This window comes from Stegodyphus dumicola, chromosome 3 (assembly GCF_044657685.1).
Source record: "Stegodyphus dumicola isolate Sdum_Otavi_A_Nest chromosome 3, ASM4465768v1".
NCBI classification, from domain to species: domain Eukaryota; kingdom Metazoa; phylum Arthropoda; class Arachnida; order Araneae; family Eresidae; genus Stegodyphus; species Stegodyphus dumicola.
The window spans coordinates 27,864,116-27,888,224 of record NC_140770.1 but is presented as its reverse complement, the minus strand read 5'-3'; the positions used below and the strand labels follow the sequence as shown (position 1 = coordinate 27,888,224).

Below are 24,109 nucleotides of genomic sequence, written 5' to 3'. Positions count from 1 at the left end.
AATAGACCCCAAATTGAATTATTCATAATTAAATTATTTTACAAAATCAGTTAATTTGTATTAAAAATTGAATAATAAAATTAGCCATTTAATAATCTTTACATAAATGAATCATCTTTCTTTAAAACATGTAAGGAATTTATAGTGTTTTGATGACACTGTTGGGAATTGTTAAAAGAAATAAATTGTATTTTTAAAACTAAATCAATTCCTAGCCTCAGAATAAATAAATATGTTTTCATAACATGAGAATGCTGCAGGCTTTTTTATATATTTAATATTTAGTTGTAAAAATTTGACATTATGTTAACAATTCTTTATATCATTCAAAAGGTAACTCAAGAAGCTCTTCTAAAATTCTATCTTTCTGCTCACACAATTAAAAAAAAAATCTGAAAGGCCTCAGATTTTAGCAGTCACTCAAAGAGGCTAAAAGTTTATGAATGCATAGATTATCAATACAGATGGAGCAGTAGAAATAGCAAAACATTTTATAAGATACTGACACCAGAAAGTTATATATCTTCTATATATTTGAAAAATGAAGAAATATATCATGTAATTATGTAAAAACATTAAAATGTTTTCAATTAGATATATCATGAATTAAATGCATTTTAAATCAATCAGATTAAAAATTAAAAAAAGCATTGTTAAGAACTGTGTGTAATGCTTTTAAATAGCTTGGCTTGTTAGTCAATAATATATTAGATTTTAAAGGTAAATATGTTAAATTTTGCCAAACGGCAAGACTTGAATGAAAAGCGAAACAAGTTTACGACTGACGATATGAAGTCACATTTCAAAACTAATAGCCTTTTTAGATTAAAAAAAAAGTTCTGAAAATAATTTGCAATGGTTCACTGGTATTATTTTACGCAAAATTCAGTAAAATGAAATTTACCCGTTGAAATCAGCACCAAATTAAACTTTGTAAATTCTAGCGCATGTTAAAGGTTGTCTCATCCAGAATTTTATTACTAACCATTCATTTCAGAGCAAAATAAAACAGTAATTGCCATTTATATGACAATCAATATCAAAAATTTAAATCTGCATTTTACGCAACATAGAAAAACTTCAAAAGATCTACTGTTTACCATGCAATTAAGACATTTTATTCTGCTATCAACTCTACCAATTATTAATTCCATTAAGTATATTCAGTTTACTCTTTCTGCTCAATATATGCAATGTAAAATTTTCCATAAACTTATTAATTCATTTTATTTTGAGGTGAGCTTTTATTCAACTCTCAATGTCAAGGAGAATGTTTAGTTCATTTTTTATTCGGTCTCAAAAGAGAAAACAAAATACGTGGATTTATGAATCAAAATACATGAGAAATCACAGTGAGAAAAGCACTGCTACCTTAAACTGTGATTATATATAACAAATGCAGTGAATTATAGTTAAAAAATAGTGAAAATATTTATATTTCTGAACTATTTCATATATAACACTTTCAGTTTTGCATATGTGGCAATTTAAGAACTTTTTTACGTATACCAATTTTTTGAAATATCTGCAAATTTTTGTATCTTCAAGGAAAGCTTATTCTTTCACCTTTAGTATATAAGTAATGGTAATTTACCAGATAAAATTACTTAATGGGGAATACAGAAAAATATCTAACCACTTACCTTTGTGACTTCATCTGCAAAGATACTAAAAAAGTAGTTCAGCTAAATCTGCTATAATAAATATTTATAATAATGCTAAATTATGCAATATCTATTAATATGACAAATTTTTGTAAAGCTATTTATTTGGATGAAAAATAAACACATTCAGAAATTTATGGCACTATATTATGATTAACAGAGGAAAAACACTTTTCAAAATTCAAAATAGTTTTTATTAATCCAATTTATCACATTTTATTTGAATTCATGAAAAACAATCTTATATCCATGTATTCGTATGTATATAAGAACTCTTGATAAATTGGATCTCCGTCATTGCCTTTCACAGCACCTAAATAAAAAAAAACACAATTACTATATGTGAATATAATTCATAATTAAATTTAAACATATGACTATTAGAATGCAAATTAAAGGAAGCATTTAAAATATTTTAACATTTAGTACCTATAAACAGAGTAGCAATTATTTGATTTTTCGATTATAGTAAAATAAACATGGGGGATGCCTTTTAAAATTTTTTATGTCAGAAAATAAACTCAAACCACCAGCTGAACATATGAGCAGTTTTATCAATCAGCCACTGGTAGGTAACTTGGATACTGAATCAACATATAAAGTTGCCAAGATAAAGAGAGAAACAAAATTATGATAATCACATCTTACCTATTCATAAATCTATTTTAAATTTAATGTGTAGGCAAGTCCAAAAAGAGTGAGAATGAATTTATTTTGCAACACAAAGTAAAGTCTTGCAGGAGCAAAAAAAACTTGTCTCATGAGATTGGCAAGTAAAAATAATTAACTGCATCTGGTAACATTTATCTGACAACACATAAGTAATTGTTAGCTACGTGCAGAAAATAAAATCTGATCAGGGGCGTAGCTAGAGGGGGGCAAGGGGGGGCATCTGTCCCCGGGTGCAGAATCCAAGGGGTGCCAAACTGATGTTAGAACATTTTAGAATTAAATGTTTTCCATCCTTGGCAAGCAGTAGGAGGCACGAAATCTTCAGTTGTCCCTGAGTGCTGAAAACCGTAGCTATGACTCTGAATCTGATCATGTTAATGCAATTTTAAACTTTTGAATTTAACCGCAGAAATTTACCAAAGAAGTACTTGTAACAGTAGTAAATGAAGATGTGGCTAATCTTTACTGTATGGTACACCTTGGTTTCTGTCTGAAAAAAAAATCGCAAAGTGGTATTGGTTGTTTGTGAAATGTGGAAGCTTATTGCGTCAAATAAGTTTTTCGGTAACCCTAATGTTGATAATGTTGGCGAAAGTAGCCTTTGGGAAAAAAAAAAAAAAATTTTTTTTGTCAATAAAAAGGAGTTATTTTTGGAAATATTGCCAACGTGCTGTGATAAATTTAGTTTTGGGCTACTTTTTTTAATAGTAAACCTTTTGTACGGTCCCAGGTTTTTGGTTCTTACCATTCTTTTCAATTGCTGTGTTTGGTTGCACGGAAGTGGTATGGTCTTGTATTTTGAACATGCTATTTATTATTTTGGTGTGGGTACCATCGTTTGAGTATGTCTGAGGTGACTAAGAGACGAAAAATTTAATTGAATTGCTTACCTGGAGGATGGTGGTGGGAAGCCTAAACATATGCATGTGAAAAAAAAGGTATGTTAATAAAATGACGTTTCATTTATTTTTTTGTCTCTGTGTGTTAATTTTTGTTAGAAGATTTGTTGTTTAATGTTTTTATGTTAGGAAATATGTATTTTTGGTAACTTATTTCTCTCTGTTTGTGTATTTTTGGTTGTCTGTGTGTTAAGACAGTGGCGAATTTTTTCTGGTAACTATGATATTTTTAACTTTCTGATTTTCTTAAAGTGAAAATAGATCAACGTGTACATGGACAAAGTTAAGGCAGTGCACAATTCCCAGTTTGTGCAGTTCTCTGTTTTAATAGGTCAATGTGTACATGGACACATAGTTTGTGTATGTCTTTGACTTCTTATTTTGGTTTTGTGTAGTGGCCACCTTGAAATTGGTGCCGATCATCTTAGGTGACAATCTTGATATAAAAAAAAAAGAAACGATTCACCCACGGTTACAGTAGAGTAAATTTTTACCAAAGATGTTCTACCATAATCACCATTTCAGTGGTTTAAACACTAGTGGAGCAGTATGCAGAGATGAAGATTTGAGTACACAGCATGATGGTTTAGGCACTCCAGCCATTACAGTGAACAAAATTATAATAAACATAGCCACAATAATTGTCTATAAATATTGATGTATAACACTGCATTAACTAATATATTTCTTATGCTAGTATATACAGAATCCTTAATCGAAGGGAAAATCAGAAGACTGTGCATGCATTTTCCTTTAACTGAAACATGGATTTGACCATACAAATCTCAGTCTTACGGGACATGCCACACTATGCAGATAGACAGTAAAAAGAGCTTGTGTTGTTTTTATTTGTTAGAGGTATGAAATAAATATACTTCTAGATTTTAATTTTTTCTTTTCTTGTTTTACATTTGGATTACCTATCAAAAAGTAAGGAATTTTGATATTATTACAATATCGGAGTTAAAATAACAATTATTGGACTTGTTAAAGTAATGAAAATTTTAAATTAGGTTAAAAAGTAACCTTTAATGTGGCATATTTTTGAATTAAACTCTTTCGACATTAAAAACAACAAAACGTCCCTCTTTATTAAGGACTTTAATTAACTAATTTTAAATATGGAGCTATGAATGAATTTTTTCCCTTGCATGTTATAATAACTGAAACAAAATTACTCTGATACAGTCAAAATTCCTAAATGCAAGTACATAAAATTTACTTTAGCAATTTAAAGAGATGAGACACACTGAACACATGAATAAATTTCTATCAAAGAATAATTTATTAAATTTGGCCCGTTCCATAGTAAACTTTAACCATTAGATTACATTATTACACCATGTTATCAGTTTGGAAAGCAATTCATATGCCAGATCTTGGATGTAAAAGAAATGCACAAAATAATATACAGATTATTGAAAAATGATGTATACCAATGTTTATAGATATGATTAAATGTAACAGAAAATTTACTGTCACAACCACATTTTTAAGTGAAATGTATTATTTTAACATTTTACAATATTTAAGGTATGGCATTAAATGCAACATTATGTGCCTGGACATAAGTTAGTAAATTAAAAAAAAATAATAATAATCAAAGAATGAATGTCATGAAAAGTTTCAGAAACAAGCAGAATTTAATTTAGAAGACCTTTAGACACTTATGATAAATAAATTTGAGAATTCTTCACCCAAAATTAAATTATAATTAACTAAAACCAGTTTGACTGACCTTCTACAAAATCCTTCAGCTGCAATTTTTTCTAGCTTGAAAACCAAATTCTTCTCCACATGGTAATAACATCTTAACCAGTTGAAATTCCTGCAGAAAGTTTGATAACACAGTAATAGAATTAATAGAATAGAAAAATTAACACAAAAGTATAGAACATCATTTAAACTTAACATTATTACAAATTTTGGTGCTTTCTGACTATCTGCAAAGCTGCGAAAATTGGCAAAATGGTTAGTTTATGGTTCATATCTACTGCTCTGTTCACAAGTAGTAATTCAAATAAGCACTTTATAAGAAACAAGAAATTTTAGGATGCACATACACAAAAATATATACATTGGGTCAATATTCACATATTTTTCATCCAATGGAATATTATTCAGAAATAAAGATTAAATATAAAGCATGTAAATACATGTGTGTGGTATGCATATTCATAGTTTGCTATTATCGTGTGCATACTCTTACTGTTTTAGCATAAGTTGAAGCTGTGAGGGTAGATGAAAATATAAAGTATCAGAATTTTTCATGTATAAGAAAAGATTGCCCTGACAATAGTATCTCAATTGTTTAGCACTGACATTTACATAGTGCATTAGAAATATATAGTAATATATGTATAATAAAAAGATAATTGCATATTATTAATTCATTTTTTTAAATGCCAAACTTTAACAATTCTTTCACATATAATTAAACAGAATTCTTTCACATGAACATCTAAAATCCATTCTTAACTAAAGAATAAATAATAAAACCATGTAAATTTTATCAAGCCCATCATTTCCGAAATGTCTACTTCTGAAAGTTCCCAGCATTTCTCAATATATTATTAAATTACTAAACTAAGCATCAATGATCATCATGTTCGCTAATGTGGCAATATCTTTCACACTTCTTTGTTACCACAAGTAACAAGTAGGCTTCAATAAATCTTTAACTGTTACATGCTACTTTTGAATCTAAAATTTGTACAAATAATAAAATTAAATGAGCTCTTTATAACATGCTCAAAGAAATAATTTTGTATGAAAATTTGTATGTTATATATTGGCCTGATTAACGATTCAGGAAATAATTCGGGTTTTCAAACTGCTTCCAATAATTCAAATTTCAGCTTGTGTCAAAATAAAATCTATAACACAAAGATAAGCAAATTTCCTTATGAACAATGCATTTTAACATTATTCAATCACTGGCAATCACACAGTACTGATTGCTTCAATAAACATTACTGCAACTGTGTTATTTAAAAGACTGTAATGTTGTAATTATTTCCTTAATTAAAACATTACAGTCTTTTCCTCCTTCTAACACCAAAAGAAAACCCAGATAAGAAATATAAAAATATCAGTAAAAATAAATTATATTATTGAATGACACTTTACATTAATTATACTTATGCATATATTATTTTATTATAAATTATTTCAAAATCAAAGAAGAGAAGGGGGAGGGAGAAACTTTAATATTGACATTTCTAAAATGATATAAACATTAATCATTTAGTACAGTTTGTTATTTCAGGCAAAAAGAATTCACTTTTCTGGATAGCATTTATATTTCCATCTCACTTTCAATGAAACATTAAGAGAAATGCATATAATTTAAACACCAGTTTATTTTATTTATCAGACAGATTATGACAACTTGAAAAAACCTATCAGTAAAATTCAGAAGCAATAATTCTGAATGTTAGGCAACTTGCAAGATTCAACAAAAATTATCAATACTTTTATTATAATGACAATACTACAGTAACATGAACATAAAATTAAACTGCATATAACTATAAAATAAGCCAGCATATAATAATGGTGCATTGGTTTCTAAAACAATGGGCTCGATGAAAAAATACATGTATTATGGTAGCTATTCATATTCTTCAGCTTTCCTAATATTCTCATGTTCACTTTACATAACTAAAGTATCTAAAATACAATAAAAATGCAAACAATATTTATGAGAAAATGTTAAAAGCAATCATAAGCATTTGATTGAATGACCATATTTTGTCTTCTTGCAAGTCGAATCTTAAAATGATATGCAGTTTGAAAAATGCTTAATCCTTTTATAAAATATTCAAAAAGATTAAAAAAAGGTACTGTTCTGTTATCAGGACCGGGTTCAGAATTGTATTTATGTATGCTTGTATATTTGTGTGTCTACATATACACATCTATGCACATACTTACGAACACAGGTTCATACATTTCGATTCTAGTCCCAATAACAGAACAGTACCCCCAAAAAAACTTGAATTACAAACTAGATTAAGATAATGTTTCAACCATACATATTTTGGACAAAACAATGCAAACTCTTATTTTTGTACAATTGTTCAAACTATTTAACATAATTTTATTGCTGCGATAAAATAATAAGCAATCTGATCACACATATTATTTTGAAACTGAATGCATAAACTAGACTAAAAAAAAATTCAGTCATAAGCATTTGGATAGCAGGGCAAATTAGATATTTGAAAAGACAGCCAGCCATTGAGATACACGTAATTCACGACAGAATGGTAACAATTCATAAAGCTGTGAAACATTTAACTGTCAAAATGACATAAATAACATAAATTCGAAAAGCAAAAAAAGTAAACATACAAGTATTGCAACTGAACTTACCTTTCATGCAACAAAAAATATCCATACAAGTTAACCTCATGGCGCAGCCATTTTGGATTTCGTTTCAAATCAGACAGATGTTTAGGATTTGCAGAAGAATACGAGGAACTAGTAGTTTGCCGGATACAATGTGCAATGACGCGAAAGAATATAGTTCTGTAGAACTTCCTACATTATTCCGTAGTAAACAGTACTATTTCCTAATTTTTTCTTTATCTAATTAATTAATTAATAGGGAAATAGTTAAATAATGCCGAATTCATTTTTAATGAAATGTAAAATTTTGCATGTATGGGACGACCACCTTCCATCCAATATTTCTGAGAATATAAACAAATTTTGGAATCTGAGAGTATCAGTAAATAAATATATAGAATATCGCCTATCAAACGACAACTTCTGAAAGTGACCAATAGTTCTGAGATTATAAATAAATATTGATATTAAGCATTATTTCTATAAGACGACCATCTCTATATAAGACCAAAGTTTCTAGAATCTTGGATAGTCATCAGAGATGTATCTTTACTGCGAAATTATCGCACAACTGTAATTCAAGATCAATAACAGATCGCGCGATTGAAAAACATTTTCTGTCCTGTAATTAGAGGAAAAAAATTTTCCTTATGAGGTATTTCTCCCGCTTTCCTAGCGTGTCTTCGTGGTGTAATAGTTCTGCACGCTGGGCCGGTATTTCAGAGGTCCGTGGTTCGATTCACGGCGAAGGCGGTTTCTAATTTTTCATCTCTACGGCTTCCCAAAAAATCCTAATGTCTCTACAGTGGCGCCCGAACTAAAAAGGTGTTGGATGAGGTATATCCACACCCAGGATTTAGTGATTGGATCCCTTTAAAAAAAAGTCGGCCTTTAAAAAGGGAAGTAATATAAGGTATTTCTCCCGCTTTCCTAGCGTGTCTTCGGCCCACCAGCGGCCGAGCAGTAAAGTCGCTGAACCCTGGTAGTGCGATCCGAGGTTCGAATCCCGCGAATGGGCTGGCTGCATGGGTGTTTTCGTGGTTTTCCCCACGTGTAACGTGTATACGAGCCAGTTTCCCTTAGAAAGTCCTGCACGAAGACATCCTCCCCTTAGGCAGATAGCCCTAGTGTGCTTTGCCATAATTAAATACACCACCACCACACCTAACGTGTCTTCGTGGTGTAGTGGTTCTGCACACTGGGCCGGTATTCCAGAGGTCTGTCCTTCGATTCCCGGCGAAGGCAGTTGCTAATTTTTCATATTTCCTGCTTCCAAAAAAATACCTAATGTCTCTATACCCAAATTAAAAAAAAAAAAAAAAAAAAAAAAAAAAAAAAATTCGTTTCCGTAATTAAATATATCTATATCTAATTTTACCTGTATTTGTAGTAGGGTTTGTAATCTGTAAGTAATTATACATGTAATTTATACATTTTTTATAAAAAAAATATGTGTTATTTAGAATTTTGCAAATATTCTAGAAAATGCTAATCCATTGAAAAAAATCTTTTCCATGACTAAATAAATTTTTAAAAACGTCAGAAAAAATAGCAGTTAAAATTAATAACAAAATAACAAGAATAAATCATCAATCATATCAATATTTTTAATGTACAGCATTTAGAAACAACTTAGTAAAATACACATGAAAAATAAAATAATGTGCAAGTTTCAGATGTGCAATGTCAAAAAATTAAAACTGGTAAATTTGAGAACAAATATCCTCAAAATGTTTGACAACGAAAGTCCTCCGGACAATGCAGAATGAATGTCCTCAGGATGTGAAATTGGTGAACTCCTCAGGACATCTGAGAATCAACATCTTCAGGACATCCTGTCATATCCCGGGACATAGCGACTTAAATAAGACATCCTCAGGATGTTAAATTACGATCTCCTCAGGACATCTGAGAATCAACATCCTTAGGACATCCTAAGTATGTCCCGGGATATTGCGACTTAAATAGGACATCCTGAGGATGTTTTGTGCTATGGGGGGATGGACAGCAGAGACTTTCCTTGCACTCTAGTGCAGCTATTATTCAGTCATAACATCGGCACCAGCAATAATTGAAGGCAGGCCAAACAGGTTTTCACCACACTGGCTTCCAGGAAATACTGTTTTGTAATGAAATTAGTTTCCCTTCCTTCCTTCTTGGAGCATTCACACATTTCAAGCTTTCTCTTTTCATTCATAGTATCATTTAGAATTCATGGTAGTTAGCAAGTAACCTTGAAATGGGAAAATACAACTATACAGTGGCTTTTAAACTGAACTCGTAGAATTTGCACAGGAAAATGGAAAAAGAGCAGCAGCAAAGGTATATAAGGTGAACGAAAAGTGTGTGCGCAATTAGAGCAAACAGCATAATCAACTGACAGCAACGAACAAAACAAGACATGCGCTTCGTGGTTCGAAATGTAAGTTTTCGAACTTAGGGAGGGAAAGTAGTTGCGAATGTTCATGATATGCATGCTCAAGGGTACGCAGTAACATGGGAAATGTGCCAAATAAGAGCACTTGTAGTGGCACGAGAAGACATTCCTACATCGCTATTCAAGGCAAGCTAATGTTGGTTGCGACGAGCGATGAAACGAAATGGATTTCCATACAGTGCATCAGAACAGATTTTGTTTAAAAATAGTGTGTGATATTAAAAGAACAAATATTTATTTAAGCGGCACGAGAAGAAGATATTTCTACATCGCAGTTCAAAGCGAGCGAAGGCTGGTTGCGGTGAATGATGAAACAAAATGGATTTCCATACAGTGCGTCAGAACAGATTTTGTTTCAAAATAATGTGTGCAAGAAATTAAAAGAACTAATATTTATTTAATTTGTGTAAAAGTAAGCATTAAAATTGCAAGTGTTGTTAATTTGTGCCTCTATATTGTGCTCCTGTGCGAACTAATATGCGCCGAGTGTTGATAAAGTAAATGGGGGCAATTTATGTTACATATGAGGATGGGAGAAAGTGAATTTGTAAATTTTAGGTAGCTATTACACAACTTTAAATATGATACTTTTATTACTTATGCCATTTTCTTCCACTTAGAACTTAACTTGGCTTTTTGAAATGAAATTTGCACTCAAAATTACTCATGAGAAAAAGCATGACATTTGAACTGCCTGTATAACGCCCGTACCTACATTTTAGTGATGTAAATTTAGCAAAAAAAGTGTGGACATTACATGAGCGTATACAGTGTGTAATAAATTCAGATAATGGGCGCTAACTTATGAATACCAATATTTTCTATACTAGACATAATTTTTAAGGAAAAGATTAAATATATTTTAAAGGATAGCACAATCGCTTTTCTTCAGTTAATAATTTAAATAATTTTCAACAATACGGCACTGAATATTTCTATAAAATTGATCAGATTCTTAAAAATTACAGATAATGTATAACTTAATTTATATATGTTCTAAATTCAGTGGTCCAATAACTAACTTGCATACCCATTATATTTATCTGAAGTATTGCAGTGTATTTTTTCATTTGGTGAGAGCTTCTTTGCAGATTTATTTTGCAAGGAAGATAAAGGTTCATCTTCAGATTCACTACTGGCAACATCACTCTAAATTAAGAAAATTACATTATATTATATCAATACAATCATTGCAATAAAGGATATACAATACAACTTCTAAATTAATAAGGCATCTTTGAAATTATTCATTAAAAGTCACAGTTAATGCCAAATTAACTACAGATTTTAATAAATAATTTTGTAACTGCCTTGTTCAGTAACAAGGGAACTGAAAAATTTTGTTTTTCAGATTCAGAAAAAGACATTCTCACAAGCTAAAAATTTATTGCTAAGTTTATCATCACATAATGTTATGCTGTTGATGATCGTATGCATAGATATACAGATCTGCAAAAGAAACTACTAAAAGAGCCATGCAGATGGTTTCTCTAAATTTTTCCAACTTAATGAATCTTAAGTTTGAGTTCAGATAATTTTTACAGAGAAGTCTTCACAGTTTATTTGCTACTTCAAAAAATCCTGGAATGATCAGAACAAAAATTTGACCTCTTGATAGATTTTCAAGCTGTGATTCAAATTACATGTTATGATCTGCATCCTTCATCACTACACATGATTGGAAATTAACCATTGACAGTTTCTTTTCTGAAGCATCTTTCTTGAGCCCTTCTCACTCATTTGCTTCATTAGGGCATGTAAATGTGGTCCTTACACAAAGTAACTATAAAATGCAAGCAGTTATGTTTGAAACAGCTATCAGGTACTTGTGTTCAACGAGTTCTCCATTAAGCTAATGAAACCTCTTCTTCGCATCTACGAACTGATTATAAGTACTTACAAGCTCTTTCATATTCTATAGGTCTTTCTGGACATCCAAATTGTATTTTATATTGTAAAAATGTTGATATGATTTGTGAGCATCTTCATGTCAACTTAGCCTAGTTGGATATATGTACTTCTTATTAAAAAACACTCTTGAATCCTGAAGATATTTCATTTTTATGCTGGATTGCAAAGCACATGATGATCGAAAGAGCTATAATGAATGTAATGTATAATAACAAATTCAAAATTTTATGAGTCACATAAATATCCAATTATTAACTCCAATGGACTTTCTGATCTAATAATTTTCTATTTTGTTTCCATGAATAAACTTGCAGTTATTTCAAAGAAATATTCCACAGCCAGATAGAGGTCTTTTATTCCCTCCACTTACACTTACTGTTTCTTTTCTAAAATGTGATGCTTTGTGGTATCCAATGTAAAAGGGAAATTGGGTCCGAGAGTGGGGTGGGTAATGCAGAACTGAAAATTTACCATCATTGAAAAATAACAACTTGAAACAACCAGTTCAGTATCATTTAAATGCATTAGCAGATAATATCATCCTGTTAAAATTCTGAAGCAGGAAATAACTACAAATTCTGAGCATTCATAAGGCGTTTTTAAAAAATACTTATAAGCAAGGCAATTAAAAATTATATGAGCAAAGGATATAGAAATTACATCTGATTTGAGCATTACTAATGGGAAAAATTACCTATGCTTTGTTTGGATTTCAACTGAGAAATTTTGTGTACATCATGAGACAAACTATTCCCTTTCAAGAGCAGTTCTACACAGGTACAACAGCTCTCTCATTCTAAATACAATTCTTTTGAAATAAAAAAATCATATCACTATTCAATTTACAAAACAAAATATTATTCACTTTTCTTAATAACTATAGCATAAAGTTATTTTCAAGGCATAACTGCAATTTGTTTAATATATGGTAAACTCTCACTACATCCTGTCATGTGGAAGCTAAAAATATTTTAATTCGGACTTTTAAATCACAGCTTTTAATGACTGAATAGGAAAGACAAATATTGCTTTTTGCCGAGTGGCAATATGTTTCTTTCATATTGCTGATTTTTTTGGGGGGGGATTAAATTTGAAACAAATATCTTACGTTTGGCCAAATGGCAACACAGCTTTGATACTGCTAATTAAAAAAAAAAAAGTTTCTTAAATTTGCACGAAATATAAAATAAATAATAACAATAAATATAAAAAAAATTCAGACTTTGAGGTGAACATGTTTGGGTGAAGGACTGTGCATTCAAAATTTGGTGGTTCTAGCAGCTGCCATCGTTTTTCAACAGTGCGATTAAAGTCAAAAGACAAATATATCACATTTTGCTATACACTTCTTTTATATCGCTGAGTTTTCTTAAGGTATTTGAAAATATCTTACACCTTGAAAAAGGCAACACAAGGCTTTCAAATAGCTGAATTTTCAATAAAAAATTCTTTATATTTTAAAAAATATGAAATAAATCAAAAACAAAATTGGAAAATTAAAATCAGACTTTGAGATGGCCATATTTGAGTGAAAGCTGGTGTTCAAAATCTGGCAGATCTATGCGCTACCATTTTTCCACAATGACCCAGTTACATTTTAACAAGAAAATTAATTTATTTGAATAATGCTCATTTATACGGTTAAGATTTTATTGATTTTTAAGATGAATGCTTCTCAGATTTGAATTCTGACATTTGCTTTTGCAATCAACATATTAATGTTGTTACAAATTATATATATGTGTAAATAATTTTAGTAAAATTATATGTGAAGTTGTAGTTTTTTTTAATATATATAATGCAACATGAAATGCTTAAAAGATATTGAGCTCTGCTGGGAAAATAAAATTACAGAGGCAAGCCTATTTAACAATGAAGTAATGGCCGTCTCGCTAAATTGGCAAGATATCGGCAAGCTGGTGATGGCTTTTGTTATATTTATTTTAATATTGTAAAGATAGTTAATATTTGTTGTTAAATTTCAGAAGAAAATCCAGAAGTCACCAAACTTGGCTACCATTTGATCTAGTCCCTGTATGACTGTAATGGTATTGTAACTGAATAACTGTAATTGATCCCTGTATGCAACTGTAACCGTGTTTGGCCCTCATATGCCTTCTAGTAATTTTGAGAAGTGGAAGGTACTAGAGATTTCTCAGTGGCCAGGCGAAAAACTACATAAGATTGGAGAAAGCATCAATTCCCCAGTTGTTTAGTTCAACATGAGTTCAGAGTATTAAGAGATCTCCATAACAGGCTTGCACTTTTAGATGCACTTTGCATTGCGCTGTGTATAATGTTTTTAATAGTTTGAAGTATAACTATTGAGTGAACTCTGTGATACTGAGAAAAGCTCAAACCTCCATACACAATAATATAACGTTGTATTTCGGACTTAGAGGCTACAGGCTGGTCATAAAAAATTTCTTGAAAATAATAATAATAATAATAATAATAATTTGAATAACTAATGAATAACTCACTTTAACAATTTCACTCTCATGTGGATTTTCATACATAACAAGCATTAAGCAAAGGTTTCCTACAGTTAACAATACTGATAATATACTAGCATTACAAAATTAATTTATTTAAAAATTATAAGTTGCTTATAAGCAGAGTTATAAAAGTAATGATAGAAATTTAAGATATAATATTTGTTTTACCCTTTCCCTATATGCAAAAATCACAAAGTACTAGAAGTATTTTTTATCCTTTTATTTAAAAAAATTATGCAATTCTAAAGTAAGTTCATTTAGGAAGGCTAATATGTCAAAATTTCATACACACCGATCTAAAATTTCTGTTAATATGCCCAGAAGAAATAATTATATGAAGTCAATATATATTTTGCATTCAGCCTACCTGCTGTCTTTTTTTAGCCCTTGATTGTTTTCTTGAAGTCTGTATTGGCTGATAGTCACTGTCATCACTACAATAAAGAATGAAAAACATTTGATGAAGTTTTTTGATGATAAATGAATATATGCTATGACTTTTCACAGCAAGACGGATTTACTCAGCAAATTAGGTACTATAAATTACAATAAACCTAAGTGACACCTAAAAATATGTAGCAACCCTAAAAAGGAAATGAACAAGAGAAGGTCATTCGTTGGATTCTAGCTGATGAAGTAGACAAGCTGTCTGCAAAAGCTTCTGTTTGAATGCAGTTTCTTTACAGTTAAGTGTGTGTAATAATCATTTTCGTGGAGAGAGGTGAGGAACAGAACGTACATGAAATACGTACTAATGTGTAAAAAGATCATCTTGCATGATCTGGTATAATTCTTGTAAGAATGTTGACTATGATATTATGTATATAAACAAATGTTTTAAACAGCCAAATTTTCTTAGTATGTTCCTACTACCCACTTACTTCTCATGTCTTTCTACTATCTTTCAGATTAGAAACACCCTATCTTCTACAGTAATTTAGATGGCAGCACCCATCGCATTAAGTTCTCTATTACAGAAAGTAATATCAAATTCACTCACCCAATGCATCTTCCATTATTTGTCTGTAATGCCAGGTGTTCCAATAAACTTTTCTTCAAAATAAGAGACAGACTTGTCCTTAGGCATATTTTATTCAAAGGAAAAATGAACTAAATTAGACTATTTACAAGATTCATATTAAGAATTTTAGAGCAGCTATCTCTTATCAATCATATTCTAGCCTTCTTCCTGACACAGAGCTTTTTTGTTCAGTCGCTACTCAGAGTACATTCAAATTCTTTCTTGTTCCCAAATCTCAATCAGAGAAAATATGAAGAAAAGGGGAGGACGCAAGTCATTTAGTGGCAAGAATGGGTCATCCTCCACCGACTGGTTTCACATCGATAAGAAGAGAAAGTAAAAACAATATCTACCAATAATCAAACAACAGTCCAGATACAACTTTTACTTACATGAAAATTAAAAATGCATTAAAATAATACATACAAAAGAGTACTACATATCTAAATATGTTTTTTTACCAAATCCAGATAACATATTTCAACTTACTACAGTTAAGATAGTTCTAAAATACTGAATAAAAACAAAAATTATTATATCAGTTAACACATACGTAACAGGTTTTACAGTTTTATATCTATATCTAGTTCAATAGTTTATATCATTGTCACACTCATTGATAGAATTATTTCTATTAATGGTCAAGTCATTAATAAAATTAAATCTATCAATTTCAGAAGGATAAGCATGTTTCACAGGTTTTGTAAGTTCACACACTGCAGTTTTCACTTTGACACTATGTACTTCATTGTCTTTTCCAGGATATGTTTCTATAACACAACCTATTGTCTAAGATTCTCTTCTTGTTGTCACTACCCACAAATAAGAAGTCAGTTTTTTATTGTCCCAGTTTATTGCTTAGGTAGTATTTGCATTAGGATAGCTAAATGTTCATCATGAAATCCTTTGCAAAAATGTTCTCTGAAATTCTGGAAGAAATTACATCTTTTTGTTAGATTGACAATATCCAGATGGTCTACATCTGGTACAACAACATCGTATACATCTTGAAGAAGCATTAAAGGAGCGAGTGCCTTGATATCATTTGTATCTTCTGTTATTACTTTCCAAGAACATTTCTCAACATCATCTTCACTGTTTGTATCAACCTCTTCCACCAACTGCCCCACATGAAGTAGTTGGGAGACTAAACGTCCACTGTTATTCTCATAGTAGTTGACTGTCATTCTATTTCTTTCCAATCTATCGATCTTAATAGATTTTCAGCTCAATGAAATTAGTGCCATTATTGTTGTAAATGATTCTTTGATGACATCTTTTTGCAACAAATCATAATCCCAAGATGAGACCATTTATTAATAAACTCTCTATCAGTTCAAAATGTATCGCCTGATAGACAAGTAAAAAGAATAACCTTTAACCTCAGGATCTAGAAAATTTCTGTTGGATACTAGCTAGTACGAAGTATAGAATAATCACAATTGACAATCAAAAATGATAAAATTAAACAATCAACTAAATCATGATTTGATGACAATACAACTCTTCACCTCTTCTGGTAAATTTGATCTTTGCTTTATACATCTAATCTCATTTACTCATTACGCAAATACAGTCCAATATTATAGACTCTGAATTCAATACAAGGCATCGTATGAAAAAAATGAAAGCAAAATTATCATTGGCTGTTTGAGTTTTATTTCCATTTACATCACCAGCATAATATAATATTCGTATGATATGATTAGACTCAAAATGATGATGTTCAGAAAAAGTTATTACAACTTTTAGAATAGGCACAAGAAGCATCCAAAAAAAGAGAAAATAAGGAGATATTCCTAATTTAAATTATAATTTATACTTATATATTTTTTATCTTACATATTAATTTACACACACACACATTCAGGACCATGATGAATAGAGAGTATTTTAAAAGAAGCATTTTTCGTGAAACATCATAAGAAGTTTAATACAAAAGTTCCTTGCATAAATATTATTGCTCCCTTTATATCAGTGGTTCCTATGGACCCCAGGGGTTCTTATGACTGCTAGGGGGCATCTGTCACAAATTAAAATTAATTTGGGGGTGCACAGATAATGGCAGGGGTCTACAAATGGTTTAACATATAGCAAAATAGTCGTGATCCATTTTTATTATTATGAACATTAAAATAAATAGCAATAAATAAACTGGAAGCAATTTTTACATTCTAAGTAAAATAAAGCATATTGTGACCCCCTTTTTTTTAAAAGATTATAGTATGAGTGAGCCAAATAAAAAATGCAAACACCATAGTGTTGAATATTAAAATATGACTTTACTCTATTACCAGGGTATAGTACTTTACCCACATACCTTCTCTTCAATAAAATTTTGTCAAACGAACCAATGAAGCTTAAAAAACATATTATGAAAATCCATAATGACAAAAAAGAGAAAGCTGTAACTTTTTTTTAAAACAGTTAAAGAAAACTGTTTAAAAATGTCACTGCAACAAAGCTTCAGTGAGGTGACGATACACTGTGCGCTTTCCCTAACATTTCTTTATTGATTGTAAAGTTGGAAAGCCGCACACCATAGGTGAGGAATCTATTCTACCAGCTGTAAATGAGGTACCACACACTGTGTTGCAAAAACCAGCTTTCGATATTATAAGAATTTTACTGAGAAATAGTAAAAAGAAAGACTGACAAAATGGCTCAGAGCATAGAAAATTATTTATGTGAATTCTTAAAAACATCTGAATTCACTATTCAGCTTGACAAACCACCTTTGCCATGAAACAGAGTGTTACTTTCAACTTGTGCAAGATTTGTAAAAGAAGAAAAAACTTCCAAGAATTATTATTTGTCAAATATTTTGAAACTAATATGAAATGAAAAATAATACTTAATGAATAAAAAGGATTTTTGGATGTAAAAGTTATGCCCATAAGTAATATCCTCTCCGTTGCTAATGAAGGTGCTCTGCCAGTGGGGAGGGGATGACACCAAGGCTTTCTGGCATACTTTAGAGCAGTTAATGAAATCAAAAGGAATGCCTTAAATGAGAGAATATTTCTCCAGCTTTGGAAAATGCTGAAGATTATAATCATTTATTACTTAACCCCAACATTCATTCGTTACCTGAAAGTGTTATGTTTAGATAGCTTTTATGTGCTCTTTGTTGTGTTAGAACTCCTGGAAATTAAAGACAAATATTTGATGCTCAGTTTATTTAATTAACCTCTTAACTGCTGCGGAAAATGTACAAGATTCATTTCCCAGTGCCATGGTTTTTCACACAGGCGAGCATAGTTATGCAATGTATTAGGGGGAAAATAAGTACAAGTTTTACTTTCTAAAAACTGTTTACTGTCACAAAATAAAGAATAAAAGAAAAAAAATGAATGCACAAAATTTAATGTTTTGTGTAAAAGTATAATAAAAAGTTGTAAGTATAATAAAAATGACGTTTTTATAATAAAAAACATCCCTAAAATGGAGTTTCGATCAATTCATTTTTAGACCAGTAAAGTGTAATATCAGGTTTCGGTGTTATACCTTGTGAAATCAGTATGCCTAAAAAAATATATTTTTCTTCTGAACTGGTTGAATGCCACGATTTTGTTCTTGATTTTTCGTTTGCAAGGTGTTAGTTCATATACTCGTCTACAAAACGGTTAGTTTCAGTAACAATATGAAGCACGAGCAGTTCATCAAAAAATAATTCAAAAAAGATAAATGGGTTTGAAGCATTCGTTATATCTTTCTTTATTCCTGGAACCTACTACAAAAAATAAACGAAAACGGAGGCCCCATAATAATAATAATAATAATATATATATATATAAAGTTTTACTCAAACTACACCAGCCGATACTGCACAGTCATTACTTTCACCACTTTAGACACACCCCTCTCTCCAATTTCTCCCCACACTTCTCTGAAATAGCATCCTCCTTCACATACTTTGTCAAGGTAATTGTGGTGTTGCATTCCAAAGCTTTGTGAATAATTTTACGGATAATACACCCAGGGCAATTAACGCATCGGCTGAGTAGGGCGTATATATACGCCCGCGGCAGTTAAGGGGTTAAAAAAAATGATAGAGCTTATATGACTTGCCAAACTTAGCAAAACCAGTTTGAAGCTACAAGTCAATCAATTAAATTTAATCAAAACTGAAAGTATAATATCTGCATTTATTGCAAAAAAAATTTTAAACAAACAAAAACTATGAAGAGGAGAATGCTCTCAATTTCCAAATCTTTCACAACTGCAAAAACAAGAAGATTTGCAAGTTTATTGTCAAACACTTAACTGCTTAACAAATTCAAATTTTATGTCCTGCGTTACAAGTCACTGTAGTAAAATTGTTGAATGATTTCCTGCAACTTCCTATATAGAGAAACATACAGTACTGAAATTAGTGTTCATGAAGACATTTGCATGTATCTCACAAACATACAAATGAACATAAATAATCTCATATCATCCTACCAGGTTTACCCATCTCATTTGTGGGAAACAAGGCATGTGTTTTTGTATTTTAAAACAAAAGTTCTAACTTCAAGTAAATACTACTTTAAATATAAAAATGTTTTATTTATACTATTTTATCACTACTGACAATCAAATTAAATTTGTAATTTTTCTATTATGCAGTTATGTAGAGTTATTTCACTTGGGCTTTATAGTCAGGTTTTTTGCTATGAGAAGGGGTCGCTGGGCATAGTACATTTGGAACCACTAGTCTATATGAGACTAGCTACTGTATAATATGTTCATCTTAATAATATTAATTTTTTATAACTAATTTTTATCTCTAGTTTCACGTCTTTGTAAAAAAAGTGAAAAATATCAGTTAATCGGCACTACATTAGATTCTCCCATACAATAACATTCTATACAACAGAACATATGTTACTCTATATATTTCTATTGTTTATAACACGTATTATGCACTTTTACTCAGTTGTTTCCTTTCACTAATTTCCACTTCCAATACACATACATAAAAATAGGAAATGATGAAAATCAATAGTCAATTTAAATTCAATAGCCAACATAGCTAATATAAATTAGAGAGCTGAAGAGGAATACTAATACAAATATAATTATTAAAATTACAAAAACATGAAACTAAGCTTCAACAAAAGGGTTTACAATTTTAGCATAAGAAATTCTTAGAAATTGAGGAGGAAATATAATTTTAAATTAAAATATCCTTATCTACTTGAGTTAACATTAGATTAATACATAATATATAAGACTGCATACCTATCATATTCCACTGATCTGCTGCTTTTTAGCCTTTTATTTGGAACGGACTTCTTAGAAGACTTTTTTTGAAAGGATGACAAAGGTTCATCCTCAGATTCACTACTGGTAATTTCATCCTAAATTTGCAACAGGTTCACTAATTTAATATGTATATAGTTCATAAGTGTATTTGATATACATAAGAGTCAAATTTAACAATTTGGCAGGGAACATATATAATAGCCTACTAGATTATATTTAACAGGATTTAAATTTTAATGCTAAATATTTTGATGATAATAACAGATGGCATTTCTTCAATCTTCCATTCGCTAGAAAGAACAATCGATATAAATAAGAGAAATTGACTGGAAAATTAAAGACAAGCCAGAAAGAGCTCAGAGGCTCATTCGCTAATATCACTTTATAATATTACAAAAGAAAATAAAAACATTTTATTTCTTAAATATAATTTTAATACATTATCATTAATTTATGATATTTATAAATGTTTGTAAAAAAATTTTCAAAAATGTGCAAATCTCCAAATAAAAAATTTTGTATATAAACTGATCTGGAAATCGCCAAAATGTTGAAAGTGCCAAATTTAGTCCCACATAATAAAAGAACTCATATTTCAAAAAGCCCAGCAAATACATATTTGTCAATACATCACTAAAAAATATTCTTCCAAAATGTTAATTCACACTCAAAATGGTAGTTATAAAAACACAGAAATGTCAGATGCATAAAAATTAAAAACCTTTTGTCAATTTTGGTCGAAATTAAGGACAAAAAATCATTTCCTCAAAACCTAAGGACTTTAACCCTCTCGCTGCACATCCCGCGATTTCCACGGGCAGCGTAGAAGTAGCAAAATTTGCGCAACCCGTGATTTCCGCGGGGATGAATTTTTGCCATCTAGTTAACTGTGCAACCCGCTCTTTCCCCCTTCAAGGCTTCCTTTCGGCTTTCCTGTGATGTTTAATTGTTTATTTAGTTGTGGGTAACAGATAGCGTTAATTGTCCTCAGTTCTGCCGAATATACAAGAATACATAATGTAGGATTTTGTGCGCGCTTTTCACAAAGCTCAAAGATTACTGGCAGGAAGCGTTGGAAGCGTTTTGCGAGTGATATAACCTATATTCCTGACGATATTTCCGACACTGATAGTAGTTCTGACTCCGATTTCAAGTATATTGAAGGTAGTTATAGTGAAACTGATGAGAATTTCTCGGATACCTCTGCAGATAGTGATGAAGCTGAAAATTCAGTTTCTATTGAAAACATTCAACAATGGTGCAAAATTGATTTGCAAAATATTACATTATGCAAATAGTTTCATTAGTATATATATTTTACCTTTGTATTTTACAAAATAAATCATAATTTAACCAATATTAATTTAAAAATTTTTCCTTTTATATCACCATTCTTCACTTTCAGTATACTGACAACCTTTTTCTATGATCTAATTCTATATTGAAAAAAAAAAAAAAAAAAAAAAAAAAAAAAAAAACCTTTTATAAAAAAATTTTGTATATTTTAACTCTAAAATATATGAAGATTTGAAATGTATAATAGAAGAAATACGCAATTTTTGAACCTATTTTGATAAAATAAGTACGCAGTGAGAGGGTTAAGAACTGTAAGATTTCTTTCTTTTGTTTATATCTTTCTATGTTGTTTTCTAGATACTATATATGCTAACCTTCTATAGACCTCCTACAATGGGAAGGGAACAGTCAAAATTAAATGTCCCTAAAAGAAAAATGCTAGTGGAAACTTTAAAATTATACAGAATCTGTGAATGCAAATAAACTGAAATAAGCAAAATAATTTTACAAAGTTGGACGAAATAATTTCTGGTTTGAACGATATCAAAAACTGACAGCAAAAGTTTATTTTGGTATTCAAAAAGGCTTACAAAGAAAATTTTTAATATATGTACCGTAATCCGGACTCATCAGGACCTCGGCGATTCCAGATTATAGATCATCAATTTAAATCTGGTAAGATGGCATGCAGAAAGTATACAAATAAAATATGAAACCGTAATTTATGAAATAAAGAGCAATTATGATCTAAAGAGTATCAAAATGAAAGAAAAAAAAAAAAAAAAAAAAAAAAGAAGAAGAAGCTTAATATTTATTTGTTTATGTTTACTTTATTAAACACTTCTTTCAATGATGTAAGTTGTTTAAGTTGCTTCGTTTTCTGTGCTAAACGTGCATGCGTAAACATTAAACGTGCATGCGTAAAGCATACAAAAAAAAAAAGTTTGTGGCTTTGAGGTCTGAATTATAGACTTTGTACTGTATAAGATAAATAACATGTAAAGCAAATGCCAACTTTATTTGCAACAGTCCCTTAAACCTCTATTTTAGTTTGGATATTTTACCTTTCTCTCCAAAAAATAGTAATTGCTTAAGGAACTTCTCTAAACTTCAACATTTCAAAATGAACAGCCATTATACAACTCTTACATAAAATTCTGATGCAGATTACTTAAATAAAGACTTCAACCAATAATTTTGGAGTATTATTAATTAGCCAAGCACAATACATCTAAACTGAAATTAATTTATTTGTGAATCATAACTTTTTCTTATGTCCTGCCAGTTGGTAATGCATGCTGTTTAAAACCTATTTCAATCATTTATCAGTATCAATGTAGTTTTAAAGAAAAGGTACTCATTGCACCCATTATGTTAGTTTATCAAAATGTTTGACTAATGAGAAATATAAAGGAGTACCCTTAGAATTTTAAAATGGATTTAAAATAGACTTCTAAAATGGATTGCAAATGAATTCGCGAGAATTTTAAAATGGATTCATCCATACAAAGGTTATTTTCATCTCAGATTTTGAGTGCATGGATTCTGATTAATGAAGCAATTACAGTGAAGAGCTTAAAAAAAGAAAAAAAAAAAAAAAAAAATTGTGATATCTAATGGTCTTAATGTTTCTGAAAATCATTGCATTAGGGTAGAGTGACTGAATAATGATGGTGATGTCTTGCAAGCTCTAGCATATGACACAGACAGCAGTTCCAGTAGCAATGAATGATTTGAGGCTTAGAGAGTGACAGTGGACAACAAGAAGTGCAGACGAGAATCAAAATACACAGAAACAGAAATGAAGCTATCTACTAGATACTGTAATGTTATGTTAATACTGCTATTGAAATGCTAAGTTTCTTTAAATCAATAATATTGCAATGGTTACTGTAATCCATAAATACATTTCATTTGTTATGCTCTAACTATAACTTTGTCCTTCATAAATTAAATTATTCATATCATATTCTACTCTTGATTTTCTTATGATAAAATTAATAAAAAAGGGAAAAATGTGTGAGCAAATATGGTATTTAAATCAGCCATTGTTGCGGCCTTCTTCTTACACATATCTCCAACTTTTTTTAAATATTATACATATATAG

The 24,109-nt window shown here is 30.3% G+C and overlaps 1 protein-coding gene and 1 long non-coding RNA gene across 3 annotated transcripts in view; both read right to left on the bottom strand.

The window, feature by feature from the left end:
- LOC118205439 (uncharacterized) overlaps positions 1-24,109 on the bottom strand; it is a 118,686-nt gene that overhangs the window by 45,256 nt on the left and 49,321 nt on the right. For both annotated transcript variants that reach the window (XM_085812675.1, XM_085812673.1), the window contains exons 9-11: positions 20,682-20,800; positions 14,802-14,868; positions 11,056-11,174 (exon numbers count right to left, since the gene is read on the bottom strand). In XM_085812675.1, the coding sequence (XP_085668801.1) occupies positions 11,056-11,174; positions 14,802-14,868; positions 20,682-20,800 (305 nt within the window). The remainder of the gene's footprint in view (positions 1-11,055; positions 11,175-14,801; positions 14,869-20,681; positions 20,801-24,109) is intronic.
- Positions 1,846-7,691, bottom strand: LOC146997947 (uncharacterized). Its single transcript, XR_015039969.1, has 3 exons — positions 7,613-7,691; positions 4,974-5,063; positions 1,846-1,977 (listed from the first exon to the last, which is right to left on the bottom strand). It is a non-coding gene; the product is annotated as an uncharacterized LOC146997947 (long non-coding RNA).